Here is a 20,839-nt window from a genome sequence, read left to right as displayed (position 1 = left end):
AGCTGTGTTTGCTCAGTGTGGCACCCTTTGTGGAGCACAACTTGGTGTCGGGTCTCCCCTGGAGTAATGTGATTATGTCACGTGAGCGATGTGACATAACGTCATCACGTCTCAGTCAATGCAGAAGCTGGAGGTCATAACCGCCCTCCCCCCCCCCCCCCCCAGTATTTTTTTCTCATGATAGTGTCACTTACTTCTGCCTGCTGGAACACCGGGGAAATGGGGCAATCATAAAATAGGAGTCCCACGTACCTTCAGAGACCGTTTACCCTGCAAGCCAGAAACACTCTTGGACCATCACAGGGATTTAAAGCATTAGTACTTTAGGACACGTGATCCAGGAAAGAGTGCTTACACATTTTCTCATGAATCCAGAAATCAGTGAGAAACATCTGCCCCAGCTACCTTTATTTATTCTTGACGCAGAGGTATCCTTACGAAAGATGTTAGGATTCATGAAAGCTTCAATGTCTCGAAATGGCCGGAAAGTTCTGTGCCGGGCAGAGAAAATCTGTGTGTCAGAGTGGACCCACTCTCGCTTGTATTTCCACCCCACATCCTTGCCCCAATACCACCACCTCGGGATGGTCTGCGTTTTCCTTCGAGGCCAGCGTCCCGAAATGCCCAGTGAGGTGCCATCTGTCGGTTTCTGCACTCCATTGCCACGTGCCTAGTAAGTCTTGTAGGGACGGGGGGGAGGGGGGATTACCACGTTACAATAAAACATGGCAACGTGTGTGTGGACTGTTTTGAACACCATCTTTGTTTTCAAGATATATTTAAAGAGTTGGTGGAATACAGAATGGCTTTTCTATGATTGGGAAAGCCGTCCCTTCAACCAGGAATCACAGGACTTACATTAATCCAGTCATGTTTACAAGGTGTGTGTAAAGCCCCATTGAGGATGCCCTGACCCCCAGCCTCTCTTGCAGGCGTCCTTGGTGCTGGGCACTGCTGAGAGTCACCCCCGTGGGCTGCCACGGCACTGTGGCATCATCGCGGACTGTTCAGGATGGCGGGATGGACATCACAGACACTGGGCCCGGTGTCAGCTACTACTCTCAGCAGATGACCAGATCTGTCATGTCCGCACAAGTGGGGGACTGGAGGCTCCAGGAGGCTTCTGAGTCCAAGGTCAACTTGGACTTTACAATGCTTGCCCAAGCAACAACTTCCTGATCCTGACCATCATCAGTTACTACCCAGGAAGGGAGCAAGTCTAGTTGTAGCAGGCCAGGGAAGTCTGGAAGAGCCATCCTTTATTTACTTACTTCTTTCACCAAACCTAGAATTTACACGTGGACCTGCCTGCTACTAACTTCCTAACCCTTATGTGTGTTAGCACGTCATAACCAAGACAAGATGTGATAAATGTGGGGGATACAGCAAGTGACAGGCATACACCTAACTGAGTTGGTAACTTGTGAATAAATTATACTGGCCATTCTCTGTATAGAGTATCAGAAAGTGATATGACCACATGAATGCCACCTTGTCCCTAAGACACATATACATACACATACATTATATGTTAATACCTATGTATTTGGATATAAGTGTGTGTGTGTGTGTGTGTGTGTGTGTGTGTACTTTTTTTAAAAGTGTGAGCAGCTAAGTCTAGGTGAATGGCTGTGAATTAAATGGCTATAAATCTATCACTTTTATGGCAAATCACTGAGGTATTCTTTAGCGGTGAACATAGTTTTCCATATAATTTTATTATATCCTTTAAAGATAGCATTAGTATTAAATAGATCCACAGGCAAAATGTATTCTGTGGGAGTACTGTTGACATCTTTGTTTATGAAACTTGGCAGACATTTAAGTTAGTATTTTCATTTGAATAAACCCCCTCAGTATGCACCACAACTTAAAATATATTCTAAAGATAAAGCACTTTGGTGCTCCATGCTATCCATTTAACTTATCACCATCCTGAATGCTACAGCATTTCATAAAGTTAATTTTTAAATACAAGTATGACTCTTGACCTTGATCATGGTTTGATGCTCACTTTCGGTCGCATCCAGGCTTTCAGTGACTTGCTATTTCCCTCCATCAGTCTCTATTAGCAATAGCACTTGGTGTGCAGACAGCACCGTTTGTAATAATCCAAAGTAATGGGCAGACGTGACTCAGGCGCCCTCCCAGTGCCTGTGAGGAAGATGCTCACAGATTCTGTAGAAGGTGACCCTGAGACTCTCTGCCACACGGCCAAGGCAACAGCAGGACAGAAATCGAGTCAAGCTGGCATGTCCGATGAGAAAGCGGCTTTACCCAGAGCCTGGGTTTCACACGAGTCGAGGGTCTAGTGCAGCCCCCGTGAGGGTGCCTTCACTGCACTCTCTGAACGGCCAGGCCCCTTAACAGCAAAGCGTGGTCTCTGAACAGTCATCTTTGAAGGCAGCAGAGATGGCAGAGTGAAGATGTCTGGTCGCCCCTCACCAGAAACAGCATGAGCCAGGACGACGGTCCCACGAAGAGGCAACTGTGGAAGGAACAGGCACTTCCTATCAGTAAGGTGGCACTTAACACACTGTGACCATCCCGGAGGTCACTGTTCCTGTCTGTACTGCTTTTGATATTTGCTCAACCGCCCTCGTCAACGGAGCAGGAATAAAGCAGTGTGCGTCCTGCAGCCACCCAGAAGCCGAGTCTCCTTTCCCCACCAGTTAAAACAATGATACTTTAAATTATGTTGAAACTTTAATTACAGATACTTTTGCACTCAACATCTGAAAGCTTGGATTCCCTCCTTTTTTTTGCATAAAGGCTGTCGAGGTGGTTAAGCTAAACCCTGTGTCTTTCCCTATGTACATATCTACACCCAAGTCTCTTCTTTATTAATGAAAGGTGTCTTGATTGCAGTTCCAAACCAACTCCACACTGGATTCCCAGCTCGTAAAGCAGTTTTGAGGGAAGACAGGAAGCGACTGCGGTATAGTGGCAAAAAACGCCATAGCTTGATATCCATTTAAGTTTAACTCGGAAATTTAATAATAATTACAAGGAAGAAAAGAAGAGGACTTAGCTGTCACCCTGCCCCCTCTACCACACACACTAGCTCGATACTCTCTGTGGTCTTAAAGTGCAATTACTCTCGAGAAGGCACCCAGGCCTGGGATCCCATGGACAGAGTTCAAAGCAGGAACTTCAAACAGCGCTGCTCAGGACTCAGGCCGGGAGGGAGGGGGCCGGACAGCAGAAAAGGAGCCACAGTTCTCGGCCATTCAAGTGCATCACAAGAAGTGTCCTTCCTTTTTGTAAAGAAAACCTGTAAGTTGTAAGGAATCCTGGTGTGGAAAAATATACAGCTTTTTAACAACTTCTATCTGAGGACGTGCCACTGCAGGAGAGTCAAAAGGCCAGCAAGCACGGCCAGGAGCAGGGGACGAGCGCTCCTCCCTGGCGCCCGGCTCCCATACTGGTGACCCCGGTGGTCCTCGGAGAAGTCCTCGGCTCTGGGCGCAGAAGACGCACACTGGACTAAGGGCATCTGATAGGAGGTGGCTCTCTTCTCAGGCCTGTCCGGACTGGACCCGTCGCTGGGCCTCTGGCCGTTGAAGAGCAGATAGCGGCCGCGGGCATCCTGCTCCATTTTGAAGATCTCGTACTCGGTGTGAGGTAGCTTGATCCCCAGCGCCACACAGCCGTTGGTGTGGGTCACGTCCTGCTGGACGCCCACCTGCCAGGAGCCCTCGGCCCCACACTCGTTCCCATTGAAGACGTTGAGGAGCGAGGCTGTGGCCGCATCCATGGGGGTGACCTTCATGTGGTTCACTGAGAAGGAGAGACGACAGGGTGGTGACTCTAAGGGGGTCGCGTGCGGTGAAGAAAGCACTCTGTCTGCACAGGCCACCTGCTCTAAACCCGACCCCGCACAGCCACCCACCCGTCGCGGCCTCCCTAAAAGCATTCCCCAGTGGAAAGAGTTCAACGTGTTGGTCCGAATGGCCATCACATTGAATACAATGCAGGTAGACTGTATTTGGCGTATAAATGCGGAGCCCAGACTGTGGTTGACTGCCTGTTAATGTGAAATCAAACTGTCACGCAGAGGGTCTCCAAGGAGTTGTCTTTGGGAACACTGACTCTTTGGGATTGACAAAATATTCGACGCAAACTGGAATTTTATTTTTATGAAAGGTTTGGAGGTTTTTAGTTTTGCTGTCATGTCACACACCTATACTAATTAGCGGTCTTGGAAATTAATATTGGCCCATAGATCAGGCAACTAAAAAAATTAGGCTGAGAGCAAGGAAAATGTGAGTAAACGCATTAAATAAAAATCCCAGCGCTTGGAGAGGGCTGTTTTTGAAAGACCCCAGGGGATTATATTTTATGTATCCCAAGGCAGCTTCGGGGTGGAATCAGACAGAGATGGTTGTTCTCTTGGCCAAATCTAGCAAAAGGTCCATATTTCCTGGAGAAAATCTTTCTCTCTAAGCGGAGGGTTAAGATGCCCTGGGACTTATCTGGGTCAGCAGAAATACTTCACATTAAAAAGACTGAACCACGAAATGCCATCCTAGAAGGGGTCACACCCAGTTTCTGGGCCACCTCTCTTTTATTTGTCAATGACATGACTGACTCCGTCTTAAAAAGGTGTACAAGCTTAAAAGATTCTAGAAATAGAGGCCACAAGGCCTCCCTTGCGGATAACGGCCTGGTGAATTTCACCCCTCACCGTACCTTCCTCGCTTAGGTAATCATTGCAAATCTCAAACCTCCTCCCCCCAAGCACATGACAACTCTTAAGCGCGTGACAAACTCAGCGCTGGAAAGGACAACTGTGGGAGCACCTGTGGTGTGACTAACACCTGCTCTTTACCTCCCACTCAAGAAAGCACACTGAATGCAGCAAGTAAGTGTGATGTTATCACAGGGGCAGCTCAGAGTCGGCATGAGCTGTGCACAAGAAAGGAAACATGCAGACTTGAGGCTTCATTACTAGGAGAACATGCTCCTTGACCACATCTGACACCGTGCACAGCGGGGTGGGAGGCTCCAGCATTGTGGCCCATGGGCTGAGCCACCCCTGTTGGCCCCATTCTGAGCAGAGAGGACCTCAGAGGCTGTGGCGAATGATGAACTTGAAGCAGAAAGTCCTCCCTAATCTCTCCCCCAACATCTCTACCAGAAGAAAAGCCCTTTCCCTCAGGCTCTGCCTGGACAAAAATGTCCCCAAACTGCCCACTTTCTCACCCGTGGGGCTGCTCCCTTGGGAGTCGAGGCGGGAGCCCTACCTTTGAACACAAACTCAGTTCCTCCCATGACCCTGGAGGAGTGCACGCCCCGGCTGTAGCGGCCCTTGGCATAGATGGTGAAGGTGGGGTGCTTGCAGACGGGGTCGGAGTAGTGGTAGTAATGCCCTTCCCAGGTGTTATTGTTGTCATGGAAGATGAAGTGGCGCGTGAGGAAGAGGACTTCGGGCCGCACCTCGCAGCGCTGGCTCACCCACTCGCCGTGCAGCCCGACAGTCAGGTCGGCCTTGGGGGGTAGGAGCGGCGGGCGGTGCTCATCTGACCGGTGGATGATGCGGCAGGCTATGCAGGCGTGGTCGTGGTTCTGGAGCCAAAGAAACAAACACACGGAGAGACATTTGTCTTCATGACAGAGCAGCGCACACAAGCTTCCTTCAAGTGAGGCTCACCAGTGGGGCCGGGCAAGGCACCATTACTAGCCACCTGGGAACCCAAGAGACACCTGGAGCTACGCCCTTGGGCACAGACAGGAGGGTCGCGGTGGGTGTGTGCGCGCGCTGGTGTGGGCTCAAGAGTGCACCTGTGAGCACAGACATCAGGGACTTGTCTATTTCAGCCGCGATGTGTACTCTCTTTAGAATCCTATCACATGTCCTGGACACTTGACTTCAGAAAGGCGAGCCTCATCTCATACCCATTGGGACGGCTACTCTGAGAAACATCTGAGCCTAACAGTGTTGACAAGGATGTGGAGAAATTGGAACCCTCGTGCACTGCTGGTGGGAATGGAAAACGGGGCAGTTGCTGAGGAAAAGAACTACCGTAGGATCCAGCAACCCCACCTCCGGTTTATAGTCCGAAGAACTGAAACCAGGGTCTTGAGGAGACAGCTGTTCACCCGTGTTCACAGCGGCGTTATTCACATGGCCAAATGATGAAAACAACCCGATGTGCAAGGACGAGTGAGTGGATAAACAAGACGTGGTTCACGCATACAACAAAATATTATTCAATCTTGAAAAGGGAAGGGAATTCTGACCCACGCTACAACATAGATGAGCCCTGACGACATGACGCTAAATGAAATAAGCCAGACACACTTTGGCTCAGGTCACGATCTCACGGATTGTGAGTTCGAGCCCCCTGTCGGGCTCTGCGCTGACAGCTCGGAGCCTGGAGCCTGCTTCCGATTCTGTGTCTCCTTCTCTCTCTGCCCCTCCCCCACTTGTGCTCTGTGTGTGTGTCTCTCCCTCTCAAAAATTAAGTAAATGTAAATAAAAAATAGGCCAGACACAAAAGCACAAATAACCGTACAATTCCACTTCTAGGAGGGACCCAGAGTGATCAAAGTCAGAGACAAAGGAGAACAGTGGTTGCCAGGGGCTGGGTGGGGGGAGGGGCGGAACGGGGAGTTAGTGTTTGACGGGGACAGAGCTTCAGTTCATCTTCAGGAAGATGAAAAAACTGCGGATGGATGGGGGAGATGGCTACACAACGGTGTGAACGTACTCCATGCCACCGAACCAGATACCCTAAAATGGTTACGATGGAAATTCTGTGTGTGTATTTGACAGTTAGATTTTTTTTTCCCACTAAAAACAATGATGAGACACACAAAATAACACACACAAAAAGGATAACATTCTAATTGCTGAGATAACAAGGGGAGTTGTGTAGTAAAGCAGGGGGCCTTTCAAAGGAGGGCATAAAGGAGGAGGCCGGAAAGAGGGCGAGAGCAGCGGCCTCTGAGAAGTCAGCACGCACATCCATTTGTGTCTGCTGGCCCCGAGGTTTCAAGGTTTATGGGCTCTTCATTTGCTTCCTGCTTTATAGCTTTAAGCCACTTAATTAGTGCAAGATAGCTGCGGCTCTTCCGGGACTGCCTCCCTGTTGCATTTGCTTCAGAACGCTAACAGAGCCTCGGGGACAAGGGCCGTCTGTTTAGGGTTGTGGCTTAGAAAACCTCCAGTGAGTAGAGGTGGCCAGGGACTGCCAGCCACATAAATGCTGTCTGCCTAGACGGCTCAGGGCGCCCCTCAAAATGCCACGGTCTAGAAGACAGCAGAGCTGGGTTCTTGACCACCTGCGCCATTGCCTGGCTATCTGACCTCAGTCAGAGGAAGCCTGTGTGCCAGGGGCTGCCTGCCCCTGGCCGTGGGGAGCGTCTCTTCGGAATTCTCCCTCCCACACTGGCTGTGGCAAAGCGGACAGAAGCACGAGGCAAATCTAATCAGTGCTGTCGCAGGAGGGTGACAGTTGTGGCCCGCTCTCAGGGGGACAGCTCCCGGACACCGGCCTGGGGCTCCCCCAGCCACGGGGCCCAGGGTGTGCAGCTGCTCACTGGTGCGGCCCCAGGCCCGAGTAACAGGGACTGGCAGGCACTCCCAGGAGGGCACACACGTGTTTCCCGAAGTCAGGAATCCAACTTCCCAAGGCCTTTTCATTGCCCGCACTGACACAGCGTGATGTTCCTGCGCTTGTTTGGTTAAGTGCTCGGATGTCTCCAAGAGCGAGGGAGCTGCCCTCCCTCCACATTCTCCTCCAGGGAGAACTCAAGGCTCACTAACTTGTCACCGTGCTCGTTAGAGGAGCCTAGAGTTGTCACTGAGGGGAGAGAAGGCTTCCTTTGCTAACACCGATTACGGCTTGTAGATGGTAAGATCAAGTGGGCCGCCACAGAGTGAGATGAAGGCCAAGTCCTCACTGTGTTGGGGTCCTGATGCATCTGTTACACATTCTGTGCACAGAAGGAGAAGTTCTGGCCAGGTCCTGGGAGCCACGGGCCAGCCCCATGCTTTCAGCTGGTGACCTTGGGCAAGTCACTAATCTCTATTCCAATGTCCTGATGTGTAAAATGGGGGTCATTCTACTTGCATAACTGCTGCAAGAAATTAGCAGTAGATTAAGATGGCTCCCACTCAGTGCACCCAGAATCACTTTGGGGAGAAACTTCTCAGATGAGGCCCAGGGAGCTGGATCGCAGGCATGCATGGCATTTGACAGGAAGACTAAATAAAGGCATGTCTCCCACTACAGGTGCAAACACAGGTTAGGGTGGATAAGATAAAAATGTAGTTAAAGCACCACCGAATGCAAACTGGTGCAGCCACTCTGGAGAACAGTATGGAGGTTCCTCAAAAAAAGAAAAACAGAACTACCCTACGACCTAGCAATTGTACTACTATTTATCCAAAGGGTAGAAAAATACAGCTTCAAAAGGACTCAGGCATCCCCATGTTTACAGCAGCACTATCAACAATAGCCAAACTATGGAGAGAGCCCAAATGTCCATCGACTGATGAGTGGGTAAAGAGGATGGGGTATATCTATGCAATGGAATATTACTCAGCCATCAAAAAGGATGAGATCTTGTCATTTGCAACGATGTGGATGGAGCTAGAATGTATTATACTGAGCAACATAAGTCAATCGGAGAAAGACAAATACATGTGGAATTTAAGAAACAAAACAGATGAATATACGGGAAGAGGAAAAAAGGAGGAGAGAGGGAAATAAATCACAAGAGACTCTTAACTGAGGGTTGACAGAGGGAGGTGGGTGAGGGATGGGCTAGGTGGGTGATGGGTGTTAAGCAAGGCACTTGTTGGGATGAGTACTGGGTGCTGCATATAAGTGATCAGTCACTGAATTCTACTCCTGAAACCAGTATCATGCTGTAGGCTAACTAAAATTTAAATAAAAAATAAATAAAATAAACATAAATAAATAAAACAAAGCACCACCAAATTCAGTAGTTTTGTCATTATGTATTTTTTTAGTCAACTATCAGGAGGGGAAGAATCCAAACTTCTTACCCTGGAATGGGGTTCTGATACTCAAAGTCTGGGATGCAAAGTGAACATAATGTCTGTAACACATATGAAGAGGAAGCAGCCTCTTAACTGCTAACAAGTGTCATCATGACCAGCACCTTTACCAAACCATACCTGCTGTCCCTGGTCCCCTGCCCCTGCCCCACACAGTCTGAGTAAAACCAGCCCAGTACTCAGATCCAAATCCCTGAGATTTCACAGACAGGACAGCAGCGTTCTGGTGCCCGGGCCTATTACAACAAGGATGCTGAGCTGTGCAGAAGACGGCTCTGGAAAGAAAGAGGACCAGCCTGGCCCAGGCTGTTCCAGAAAGGTGCCATGGTAGCACCTGGAGTCCACTTGGCATTTTTAAGAATAATGGGGCAGGGTCCTGACCTTTGAGATGGGGACCTGGAGGAAGAATTCCTGTTTGGCAACAGAGAAAAGCAGGCCACAAGCAAAGGAAGCTCGCCGTCCAGGAGTTGGGTCGGTGAGAATTTAGGGACACAATGGGAAGAACCTGGCCCTTAGGTATTGATCTTGCCAAATTCTTAAACTATTTTAATTGTGGTAAAATATATGTAACACACAACTTGCCATCTGAACCATTTTTAGTGCACGGCTCCGTGGTACTAAGTACATTCACATGGTTGTGCAACCATCACCACCGTCTACTTCCAGAACTTTTTCCATCCTCCCGAATTGAAACTCGGTACCCAAGAAACAACAACTCCCCGTTCTCTCAATCCCAGCCCTCGACAACCACCCTTGTACTTTCCGTCGACCCTAGGTCCCTCACACAAGTGAAAGCATACAGAACTTACTGTTTTTTTGGGACTGGCTTATCTCGCTTAGCATAATGCCCTCAAGGTTCATCCATGGTGCAGTATGTTGCAGAATTCCCTTCCTTTTTAAGGCCGAATAGTATCTCAACGTACGTATGGACCACACTTTGTTTATCCTTTCATCTGTTGACGAACACTCCATTTTTTGGCCACTGTGCGTAACGATGCTATGAGCACAGGTGTACAAGCTATTTAAGACTCCACTTTCAGTAACTCTGGGCATGTGCTCAGAAGTGAAATTTCTGCATCACACTGTAATTCTGTGTTTAACTTTCGGAGGAACCACCATACTGTTTTCCACAGCAGCTGCGCCATTTTACACCCCCAAGCACGGTACACAAGGGTCCCAATTTCTCCACATCCCTGCCAACTGGTATTTTTTTTCTCTTTTTGATAACAGCCATCGAAGGGGTATGGTGTGCTGTACTTTGATTTGTGTTCCCCTAATGAGGAGTGATGTTGAGCATCTTTTCGTGTGCTTATGGGCTATTTGTATATCTTCTTTGGAGACGTGTCTATTCAAGTCCTTTGCCCATTTTTTAACAGGGTTGCTTTTCTGGTTATTGCCGACTAGTAACTTTTGATAACAACTTTTGAGAAGGCATTAAAAAAACCAAAGATGTAGCAGACAGGGGTGGGATTTTTGACCTCTCTGTGGATATTATCACCAAGAGACCAGTTTTAGTCATGGTTAGGTAAAGGGGAAACCACTCTGTTTTATGGACAGATTTTTAGATTTTTGTGCTCTTCATTCCCACCATCCTTGGCTTGAATAAAACCCAAAAGACCTATAGGAACAATAACGGGGAAGCAGAAATTAAGACCTATACACTGTATTGGCTCTAACGTTTCTCTTTTTCAGGATGCTTTCCTCAAATCGCAGCTCTTCAACACTACTAAATGAGAAGAGTTTTTCGACATGAAGACTCATGTGTAGTATGGAATATCACTTGCTTTATGGAATTGCTCTCTTTTTTGGTCCACACTCTGATACATGATTCTCCTCTGAGAAGCTGTCAGTTTGTAGGCTCTCCCACTGGGCTTCTTTCTACATCACTCCCCTCCCTGATTCTTAGAAAGGGCTGCTTTGAAGTCTGGGTTTCTGAACACAAAAGATCCGAAGGTTAAAGCAAAGGGACCAGAATATGTCTCCTTGTTACTACTCTTTCCACCAACCATAAAAAGCTTTAATTCTGAAGGAGGAGGGGAGAAAAAAAGATCCCTATGTAATTAACATCGTAAAAGAAAACAACCAAACTTACTCTAAAAATGAAAGATAAACCTTCAACATCATAAGCGAGCAATGTTCTAGGCAAAGAGTGGGGTTTTGCCCACTCTGTTCTCCTGCCCAGCGCCCTGGCAACACGTCAGCTAAGGGCAGCTTTGCACACACAGGACATTTGATTCTGAGGAGGTTCAAGTACACCATTCCCTTAGCTTTACAACCTCTCAAAGAGACCACGGGGACACTTCACAGATGAGGCCACCAAGGCACACAGAGATAGAATAACGTGGCCCAGATGACTTTACAAGCCAAAAGTAGAATCTGGAGCATAATTTGGTCTTGGGCTTTGCTGAGCGCTACACCCTGGCCCCAGGCTGTCTCTTAGGCTGATGTCCTGCAAAGAACAGATGCCTCCCTGTCAAGGACTCGGGTCCCTGGGTAAAAGGTCTTCTCTGGCCGATGACTGATAGGGATTCTCTAGGCTTTCTCTCGTTCCTTGCCAATATTTATTTCTGGAGAGACTTGGTCCGTCGACAACATTTGCTGACAGTATCCACTTGTTTCCAGCGTCTTCCCAGAATGGAAGAAATTACTTGATATCATCTTGCTGTGAACAGATCAACTAGAAAAGCAGGATGAATAAAACATTTCTTGGTCTAAAAGTTTTGCTCAAAGAGGAGGAGAAATGGGCACAGATGATGGAAAGTTCCTTTCACAGAGTTTTCTTCCATGGGATAAAAAACATTCATGTTTCTCAGGAAGAAACCTGCCAATGACTGAAGCTGAAAGCTTTTTTATTTATTTATTTATTTTTTTTTTTACAACTCCGAATCTCCACACATTTGATTAAATTTCTACTGTAGGTATTCCTACACATACAGACTTCCCAGGACCTCTCCATTTCACTGGAGAACAACTTCATCAAGCCTTTTGAAACTAAGACCAAAGTACTCTCCCTTTCTCCGACTTCCCGTGACATCTGGGGGGAGCACAGAGGGTATGATAAAGGTTTGAGAGTGACAGCCTGATTGCTTGAATGCGGTCACCAGTTATTTAACAATATGAATAGATTAGGCCAGCATTCATCACAAATGAGAGCTGACCACCTTGTGGAAGGGGCCTCACTGGGTGCTTTTCAGATCTGGGATCCCAGGAGTTCATGAACTTGGGCTCATTCTGACCACCTCAATGAGTCATGATGATTCTGCTTTCAGGAGGAAGCAAGGGGAACAGCCACGGTCACACCTGTTGTGTCTTACAGCAGCTTTCGGGGCCACAAGCGGTGGCTGATGGTGCCCACGAAGGGACGGGGGATGGAAGGCAGATGGAAGAACACAGGCCAGGTGGGTTGCTGACTCTCGCGGATCACATCTGTCTCCCGAGGCAGAAGCCAACTCCACACTGTCTGCATCCTGGAGTTTAGAAGGGGCACATGTTTGGGGGTGGGGGGTGGGGTCTTTGGGAGCAACCCTTCATTTCCTAGAACGGCGTTCTCTAAGAAGTCTAGAATCTGAGAGGTTAGCCCACAAACGCCCTTCCAGTTTGCAAAACATCAGCAAATCACACAAAAGACAATTTTGCCTCCACCTTGCCTACACGTACACACTATGTACAGACTCAACAGCCAGATGTAAAGGGCCCTAAGAGGCTGGTTCTTTAAAACAAATGACTTCAAAAACGTTTCAGAAGAAAATTTCTCATAGATGTTTTTGCTTGTTTCTTCTACTCTTATCAATGTAAATTCATTTAAATAGTTGAAGTAGATTCATTGTAATAATTAAATTAAATCTGCTGTAAATCCAGCAGACCCCAAGGTCTGGCCCATCCAAGGGTCCACCCTCCTTCCACTCTTCCCCCAGAATGGGCTTCCTACAGACTTTGTGGATGGTTGATTTCTGGCACGCCCAGGCTCTCACTCCGTCCTCTGGGCTCTCTTGCTTTTTTTTAAAATTTTTTAACATTTATTTATTATTGAGAGACAGAGAGAGACAGACTGTGAGCAGGGGAGGGGCAGAGAGAGAGAGAGGGAGACACAGAATCTGAAGCAGGCTCCAGGCTCTGAGCTGTCAGCACAGAGCCCGACGCGGGGCTGGAACTCATGAACCGCGAGATCACGACCCGAGCCGAAGTCGGATGCTTCACCACCCAGGCGTCCCTCTCTTGCCTTTTAAGGGCTGAAATGTTTACCACTTGTTCCGTCCCTGACAACAAGTATTTCCTGGTCTGCTAACCCCTTAAATAAAGCAACCTTGCATGTCTGTTTATCTGCTGAAACACTCTGGAGTCAAGAAATGTAATGAACTGTTTCTGCAGTAAAAGTGTATGCCAGGAGCTGTGAGGCAGAGCAACTGTATGGCATTTCATACTTTGGCCCAAATAAAAGGTCCACACAGGCAACCCTTTCACAGTCAAGACCCCATCACTCAACCCCAGTCGTCAGCTCTGTCTTCCCTTATGATGTGCAACATTTGCTGCTTTATAGTAGACACCCAGCCCCGGCGAGCTGGGCCACACTTCTCTTTAGGATTCATCCTTAATGCGAGACGGGCTTTCCTAGGTCATGACTCCTTGAGCTCTCCGGTCCTCTATCACCTCTTCCATTCCCTGTCGCCTCCACGAAGCCCGTCTCCTTTCCCTACGCTGGCGGGAAGAGAAGGAACACGAGATCTTCCACAAACACCATGCACGGCTCCCTCTACTGTTAGTTCCGTGACACCCACTCACCCACCCATCCGGGGTTCCCGCCAAGCACATGCCTAAGGAGGAGCCACTTCCCACGGCACAGCCATCTCCCGGAGCTGGCCCGAGAAGTGCGCTGCCCACGGCCCTGGTCCACAGTCTCTCTGATGTCACAGATAGCAGAAAGTCTCTGTATTTCTCACATACTCTGAAAAGGCTTGGAAAAGCAAGCTCCCTCAAAACCGAATGCTCGTTCACAGTCTAGAAGTTTCTACAGAATTCAGGACAGAAAGCCCATGAGTATTTCCTTCTTCCTTTTCAGTCCTCAGCTACTCTTTAAAACACTTCGGTGCTTGTCCTCCTCCGATGTGCTATGCATGTGCTGGGGCAGAATACTTGAGATACACGGCTTGAGGAAAGTTGTCTGGTTTCAGACAACCCCTTTGATTTACGACCCTGTGGCTAAATCAGTGCAGGATTTTGGCGAAAGACCAATTCCATTTGCTTACAAGTCTGATCCTGAGGCTCTGGCGTTTCCCGGGCAATCATTTGCTTTTAATTACTATTTGATTCTACCACTGAAAGAATTCGGCTGGCTAACCCTTCAACTGCACAAAAAATCTAGGCAGAGGGTGACAGCTGCCCTGATGTTAAGCTCAGTTCAGGCAAAGCCTCTTCTTTCGGGGTTATTTTATGCAGTCCTGATTTTTCGTAGCGAAGGGTAGCCAATTTCATTCTGAAAGAATCCTCCCGGCACACCTGATTCTCTTCAAAGGCAATGTATTTGCCAAAGGATTCTGAACCTCACAGCAAAGCTGTATAAAGCTTAGAAAAACAAGTTGATTTAAAGTTTCTATTTTTACACGGTGTCCCGTTTCCAGAGGGGCTGAGACTAGTGGTTTCAAACTCAATTTAGCATTTAAACTAATTTTCAGCCAGGTCTCTACGGACCGGCAATTAGGGGGAGGCAAAGAGTTCAAACAGGCGGGTGGCGGGGGGAGTGCGGTCTCTCCGGATGTGCTCCCAGCCCTCCTCCTTCCCGTTCCCAGCGGGTGAGGCGACCCGCCACTGGCCAGCAGGCAGGGAGCACCTGGGGCTTTGCCTGCACCGAGTCTGGAAAGGCACCAATGGCCAAGTCCGTTTATTCCTCTCGTAGCTGTCCTGGGGAAGGATCTAAAAACTTCCTGAGGACCTGGCGGCATGCTGCAGGCCAAGACGTTCAACGCCAGGGACAACAAGAGAAGAATGGGCCCTTTCAGCTCCCAGAGCCACACAGACCTCACTGGCCTTCGAAGGACGCCCCTGGCCACGCGGGCTGGCAGTCGAGGCGGTGGACAGCACGCATCGGCCCTGGACGCCTGCCTGGGTCCTCCTCCCAGCCCTGCTGCCGTCTTTAGCTGTGGCCACTGCACTCCTCTGAGCCTCAGGGTCCTAACTTTCCTAATTCATTGTAAGTTTGCATGGTGATTCTGTTTAGATAATACGGGTTCATGGCACAAACTGCAAAAGGTACAAAAAGGTATACAGTGTTGAGGCTCCATCCAACTGTCCTCCAACTGTTCCCTTCCCCGGAGACAATCATTTTGTTTCTCACGTCCCCTTCCAGAAATACTGCCCCCTCTGTAAGCTTATCTTGTTCTCCCTTCATTATTAGTTTTACACAGTGGTATCATACTGTTCATACTCTTCTATACTTCTTCTTCCTCCACCCCTTGCCCGTCCCCTTTCACCCTCCCCCTCCTCTTTCTTCTTAACAGTACGCCCAAGGTTCTTTCTACCTTTAAAATTTCTTAAATCAGGGCATTAGGATTGGGGCTTAAAGGATCTATGTCTTAAGAATCTGGGTAAATGTCCTCACAATTGCCTTAGCAGGGGAGGGAGCAGAAAATGGAAGGAGATGCTTCATAGTGAGTCATCATCAAACACCTGGAGGCCCGTGGTCAATGTCATCCCTCTAGGAGACACCTGCCCAGAAGGGCTACCTACTCCAGGAGTGGGGAGAAAGGAGCATTGGTGGAGGGCCCTTTCCAGATGGCAGGCAGCATTCTGCACACCAATCCAATCGATTCTTATAGTCTTACTACTTTATAGAAGAAAAATTAAGGCTTCAGAAGGTCAGATGACACAACCAACACCCCGCAGCTGATGGACACAGAAGAGGATTCCAGGATTGGCTACCACCTCCAAAGTCCATATTCTCATCAATTTATCCAGACAGTGTTTAAAAAAAAAAAAAAAAAGCATGTCGCCCACTTTTTTGTTTACAAAAATCCTAAGGTCAGCCTTACAACTGTCATCCTCAGTCCCTGTGCCAATGGTAATAACTCACAGTCAAGACATTTTTCCTCCAGGAACCACAAGTGTGTGCCTTTGCCCTCCCAACAGACAGGCTCTGTTCAGTGAGTCGACTGACAGCATGAGAAATCCCTCCTACAGGTCTGGGAAGGAGTGGGAGAGAATCTTCCAGAGCTGCAAGTCTTAGGAATACTGATTTTACCTGTCAGTCCTCCTGATGAGGCATGCCACAAGTACCACAGTGAATTGAGTGAGGGCATAGAGGTAAGAAGAGAAAGGTGTTATGGTTAAATCTGTTTTTCTTTTCAGTCCTAAAAAGAGCCTCCATAGGCATCTGAAGCTGAGGGAAAGGAATCTGAACCTGAATGTGTGCAAGCTATCAGCCCAAGGTCAGGTGCAGACAGCAGAGCAACCAGACTCCAGCTCGGGCAGCTCCAGGGATGCACCTGCCTCTTCCTGCAGCAATTCAGCCTCCTCCCTCGGACTCCCTCCTCCATATTCAGTTCCCTGCCTCAATGCTCCTGCCTCTTGGCTGTCTGTTGTTGAGCAGTGTCTCTGCTGGTGGGTGAGCAGGCCACGAAAAGGACTCTCTGTGCATAGCAGATCTTCATAAAGCTTCAGAGTGGGACCCGGTTGGCGCTCTTGGCTTGCATAACGTCTGGATTATCTGTGGGCCATTATCTGTGGGCCATTTTGATTCATGACATTCTTACCTCTCATTACCATAGACAGTTGAAGAGTTGGCTAGATTGTACTCAAAGAAAGCCAAATGTTTGGAGGAAAGCTCCTTTCCCTGCTGCTCTTTCACACCAGAGATATCAAGAGCAGTTCTACTCATAGGGCAGCTGGTGGCTCAGTTGGTTAAACGTCCGACTCTTGACTTCACCTCAGGTAATGATCTCACGGTTTGAGAGATGGAGCCCCACATTGGGCTCTGTGCTGCCAGCATGGAGCCTGCTTGGGACTCTCTCTTCCCCTCTCTCTCTCTGGCCACCCCACTCACATGCTCTCTCTCTCAAACTAAACAAACATTAAAAATAAAAAGGAGGGAAGTGCTGTTTAGCAGCAGCATTCAGCACCGCCTCTGGATGACACTTCCGCCTGGAAGGGTCCCACGATGGTACTGGGAGCCTGTGACTCCTAAAAATCTCCCCAGAAACCGCACCCGTGCCCAGGTGCCACTGTCCTCTGGATGCCTTTGTGTGATGTGCATTTGGGTGGAGCTTCAGCTTCTCAGCTCCTCCCCCATCCTGAGGGGTGCTGGGGGATCCCAGGCAGATACTGGGACGAAGGCAGGCAGGAAAGGCCACCCTCTCCCTCACTGCCCTAACTCACTTCTTCCTCCTCAGTGCATCTGGCACCTTATGGCAGGACACAGTCAAGCTGTGAGCCCAGGGAACGCTGGGTCTGGGGCCCTGGGCCCTCCGTCTGGCTTCACCTCACACGTGGGGACAGTCCCTGGTGAGACGCATCTAGAGGAAGCAGCCTCCGCCAAGTGGGCTTCCTCAGCAGATTTCCCACAATTATAATAAAGGCGACTTTCATTACAGGAGCTCACAATAACACAGATAAATAGAAGATAACACCAAGTGGTCTTTGGCAGGGAAAGTACTCTGGGATATCTCTACCAGTCATAAATGAACTCAAAGGACTAAGAAAAAAAAAAAAGATGAAAAATAATGAGTAAACTGTCAAACAGAAGTCAAATGGGGCCCCTCATTTAGAAAATCATTGTTCTAGAGAAGATTCCACAGAAGCCAATCTGATGCAGGGGAGCACTGGAGAAATCTCCCCTGGCACCCTCTCCGCACCCCCTCCCTGTCTAGAGCTTCCCCAACTTCTGCAGTGGAAACGATCGTGTTACAGGCTGACACGGATTCTGAGCCCATGGGAAGGAAATGCTTTGTGAATTCCAAATATAATTACTGGACTATCATTCAAGAAAAGAACATTATAAGGTTTTAATTGTTTCCTGCCCCCCTCCGTCCTCCCTGGTGATTACAGTGACTTTACATTTCACTTAGTCGAATGGAAAGAATGTGGGGTCTGGAGAAAGAGGGCTGGGTTCAAGTTCCAGTGCAGAACCTCCCTAACTGGGTGACCTGGGGCAAAAGAAAACCCCTTGAATCTCTGCTGCCTCTCCCTTCAGCCCAATAGGGTGGCGACATCTGCCTCAAGGGGTCGTTGTGAAGACTGACAGCAGTAACGTGGGTGGGTGTAAGACCACAGCCTTACAAGAGCCCTGTCGCTTTCCCTCAGGCACCCCTCCGCCTCCTCCAGGGCTGGGATCATTGCTGTCGTTGTCCCTCCCAAGTGTGGTTATAACATCTTCGAATTCCCTTTATGCTTTCCTCTTAGAATCAAAGAAGATATTCCTGGAGGGTTAGAGCTAAACAGAGCCTTATGGATCTTCTAGAATAACCACCCCAGGAACCCCTAGCACACCAACAACCCCGCTACCACCACCCATGTCAACAGGAAAACCGCAGCCCCTGGCCGCAGAGCAAGGTGGTGGCCCAGCCAGGCCTCCTGCTTCTGCTGCGCGTGCCTCCCCGTGCAGCCCTCCACATCTCCCCCATGACGCCGGGTGCTTCCTCTCATGGGGCTCTTTGGGCCCCACTGACACGTCTCCCCGCGGGCCACTCATCTTACTTAATAAAGAACAAACAGCCCGCAGGCCGGGAGGGCGGTCAGCTGCAGGGTACCTTGGCATTCTGCAGCGGGGGCTGGTAACTGGACGGCCGATAGAACATCCTCTGCGAGGCGTCGGTGTGGATGTCCCCGAGGAAGAGCTCCTCCACCAGGCGGTCCAGGTTGTGCTGGAGGTACTGCTTCTCCACGCGGATGAGCTGCAGCTCGTGCATGGCAAAGTTCACGGCCTTGGTGCACTCGCAGCCATTCTCTTCTCGCCACAGGTCGTAGGGCACGTCCTGCACCCAGGGGCCCCCGGCGGGCACGAAGCCGGGGCACGTGCGGTTCACCAGCTGGCTGAGCCTCTCGGCAACGGCCTCCGTGTGGCAGACGACCTGCACATTGTGCAGCTGGTAGTCAGCCTCAGTGCCCCCGCGGATGATCCAGGAGGCCTGGCGCAGGCGGACCTTGCCCCGGATGACGAGGGTGTAGGTGGGGCTCGTGCACCTGTTGCCGCCATAATAGAACTGGTAGGCCTTGAAGGTGTTGTTGTGGTAGAATCTGTAGGACCTTGTGATGAACTCTGGGCCCGACCTCACTTCACAGCTGGAGGAGAAAAGGGGAAGGAAGGCATTTTAAAACCCAAAGGCATGCGGAACAGATTCGTTACCCTGTCAAGAAATCATGGTCATGATAAACGTTTACTCGGCCGGACATTACTCTCTGCCTTCAGAGACACCAATTCATTGAATTCTCACAACAACCTCTGAGTAAAGTAGTACTGTTTCCATTTTACAGCTGGGGAAACCAAGGCACAAGAGATTAGGGAATGTGCCCCAGGCTCCAAAACCAGCCAGTAGCAGGAGCAGACCAGGAATCCAGGCAGTCTGGCTGCAGGTCTGTGTTCCTAATCTCTCTACACCACATTCTTTCATTCATTTTATGAACAAGCCAGGAGAGCCCAATCCTGCCAGCCTCACTTCCACCTGGGGGCCTGACTGCAGAGAAGTGTCTTCCTTTCTGGTGGGACGAGGGAAGAGTATAGTGCTGGCCTATGAAGGAAGTATCCTTATGCTCGTGCAAAAACAGTTGATTTCCTGAACAATTCCCTTTTATGGACCTTGTCTAGAGCAGGCAGGTGCTGGATGTCTGTCATCCTGAAATGGAATCCAGTCTGGGGAGAAGTCACTTAGAGGCACTTGCACACTCACCCTCCCATCTAGTGAAAATTAATTTTCCCTCTCCTGGAAAAACAAAGGGTCCATTAGTGAAAAAGCAAAGCTAACATAACAACAGATATAAGGGTTCCTTTCGTCTGTGCTGACAAAATGACAATGACAAAATGGTTTTATGCTGTGGCTTTAGATAAATGCTGGATTCCTAGGCCAGAAATACTTGGATGAGGTCTACAGGGCACAAATGGCTCACAGGAACGGATCACCGCTGTACCTGTGGCCAGCTCCTGTCTCTGCAGCACAGCCCGCACCAGAGAAATGCTGGAGAGTTTCTTCAACACATCGGCCAAAGAGCCAAAGACTCCGTCCTCTGTAACCCTCTGCTAGATCCCACTCTCAGTTATATCATGACTTACATGTCATCAGTTTTGACCTTATAAATCTGCTCCAATCTGTGATATGTATGTATATATATATATATATATATATATATATATATATATATATATACACACACACGTATTTTTTCATATATATATACACACAATGTAATATCAGAACTCAATGTGATACACAATATATCATATATCATGTTATATCTATAGTATTTACTATATATTATTTATAATAATTTTGGTTTGAGCAGATCCAGCATCGCTAAATCAAGCAGTGGGGCTGAAACCTCAAAGGCCGGTGCTTCTCAAAATTGCTAACATTTCCTTTTTTTCAGCTCACACACTGGAGAGAGGTAAACATTACTCCAAGCGGGCACCTCCCTCTGGGGAGGGCGGTCAGTGAACGTCCGATGAGGGTGCATGCACAGAAGGCACTCAGAGGAACTCGGCAGAGTCTGCAGAGAAGGCTTGGAAGGAGACAGTCGTAAGGCTCCTCCCTGCTAGGAAGGAGGCTCCCTTTGGCGTGAGTGGTTAATGCAGTTTAACTGCTCATCTGGGCACTGGTGGTGGTGTGCCTC

At 48.9% G+C, this 20,839-nt stretch overlaps 1 protein-coding gene across 1 annotated transcript in view; it reads right to left on the bottom strand.

Moving 5' to 3' along the window:
- Positions 1–1,699: 1,699 nt before the first annotated feature.
- Positions 1,700–20,839, bottom strand: part of APCDD1 (APC down-regulated 1) — a 34,292-nt gene continuing 15,152 nt past the window's right edge. Inside the window, exons 3-5 of the mRNA XM_058692717.1 lie at positions 18,766–19,297; positions 5,247–5,568; positions 1,700–3,780 (exon numbers count right to left, since the gene is read on the bottom strand). Of these exons, the coding sequence (XP_058548700.1) occupies positions 3,329–3,780; positions 5,247–5,568; positions 18,766–19,297 (1,306 nt within the window). The 3' untranslated portion in view covers positions 1,700–3,328. The remainder of the gene's footprint in view (positions 3,781–5,246; positions 5,569–18,765; positions 19,298–20,839) is intronic.

Source organism: Neofelis nebulosa, chromosome 11 (genome assembly GCF_028018385.1).
Source record: "Neofelis nebulosa isolate mNeoNeb1 chromosome 11, mNeoNeb1.pri, whole genome shotgun sequence".
Lineage (NCBI taxonomy): Eukaryota > Metazoa > Chordata > Mammalia > Carnivora > Felidae > Neofelis > Neofelis nebulosa.
Note: the sequence above shows the minus strand (reverse complement) of the source record. Positions and strands in the feature narration are given on the sequence as shown.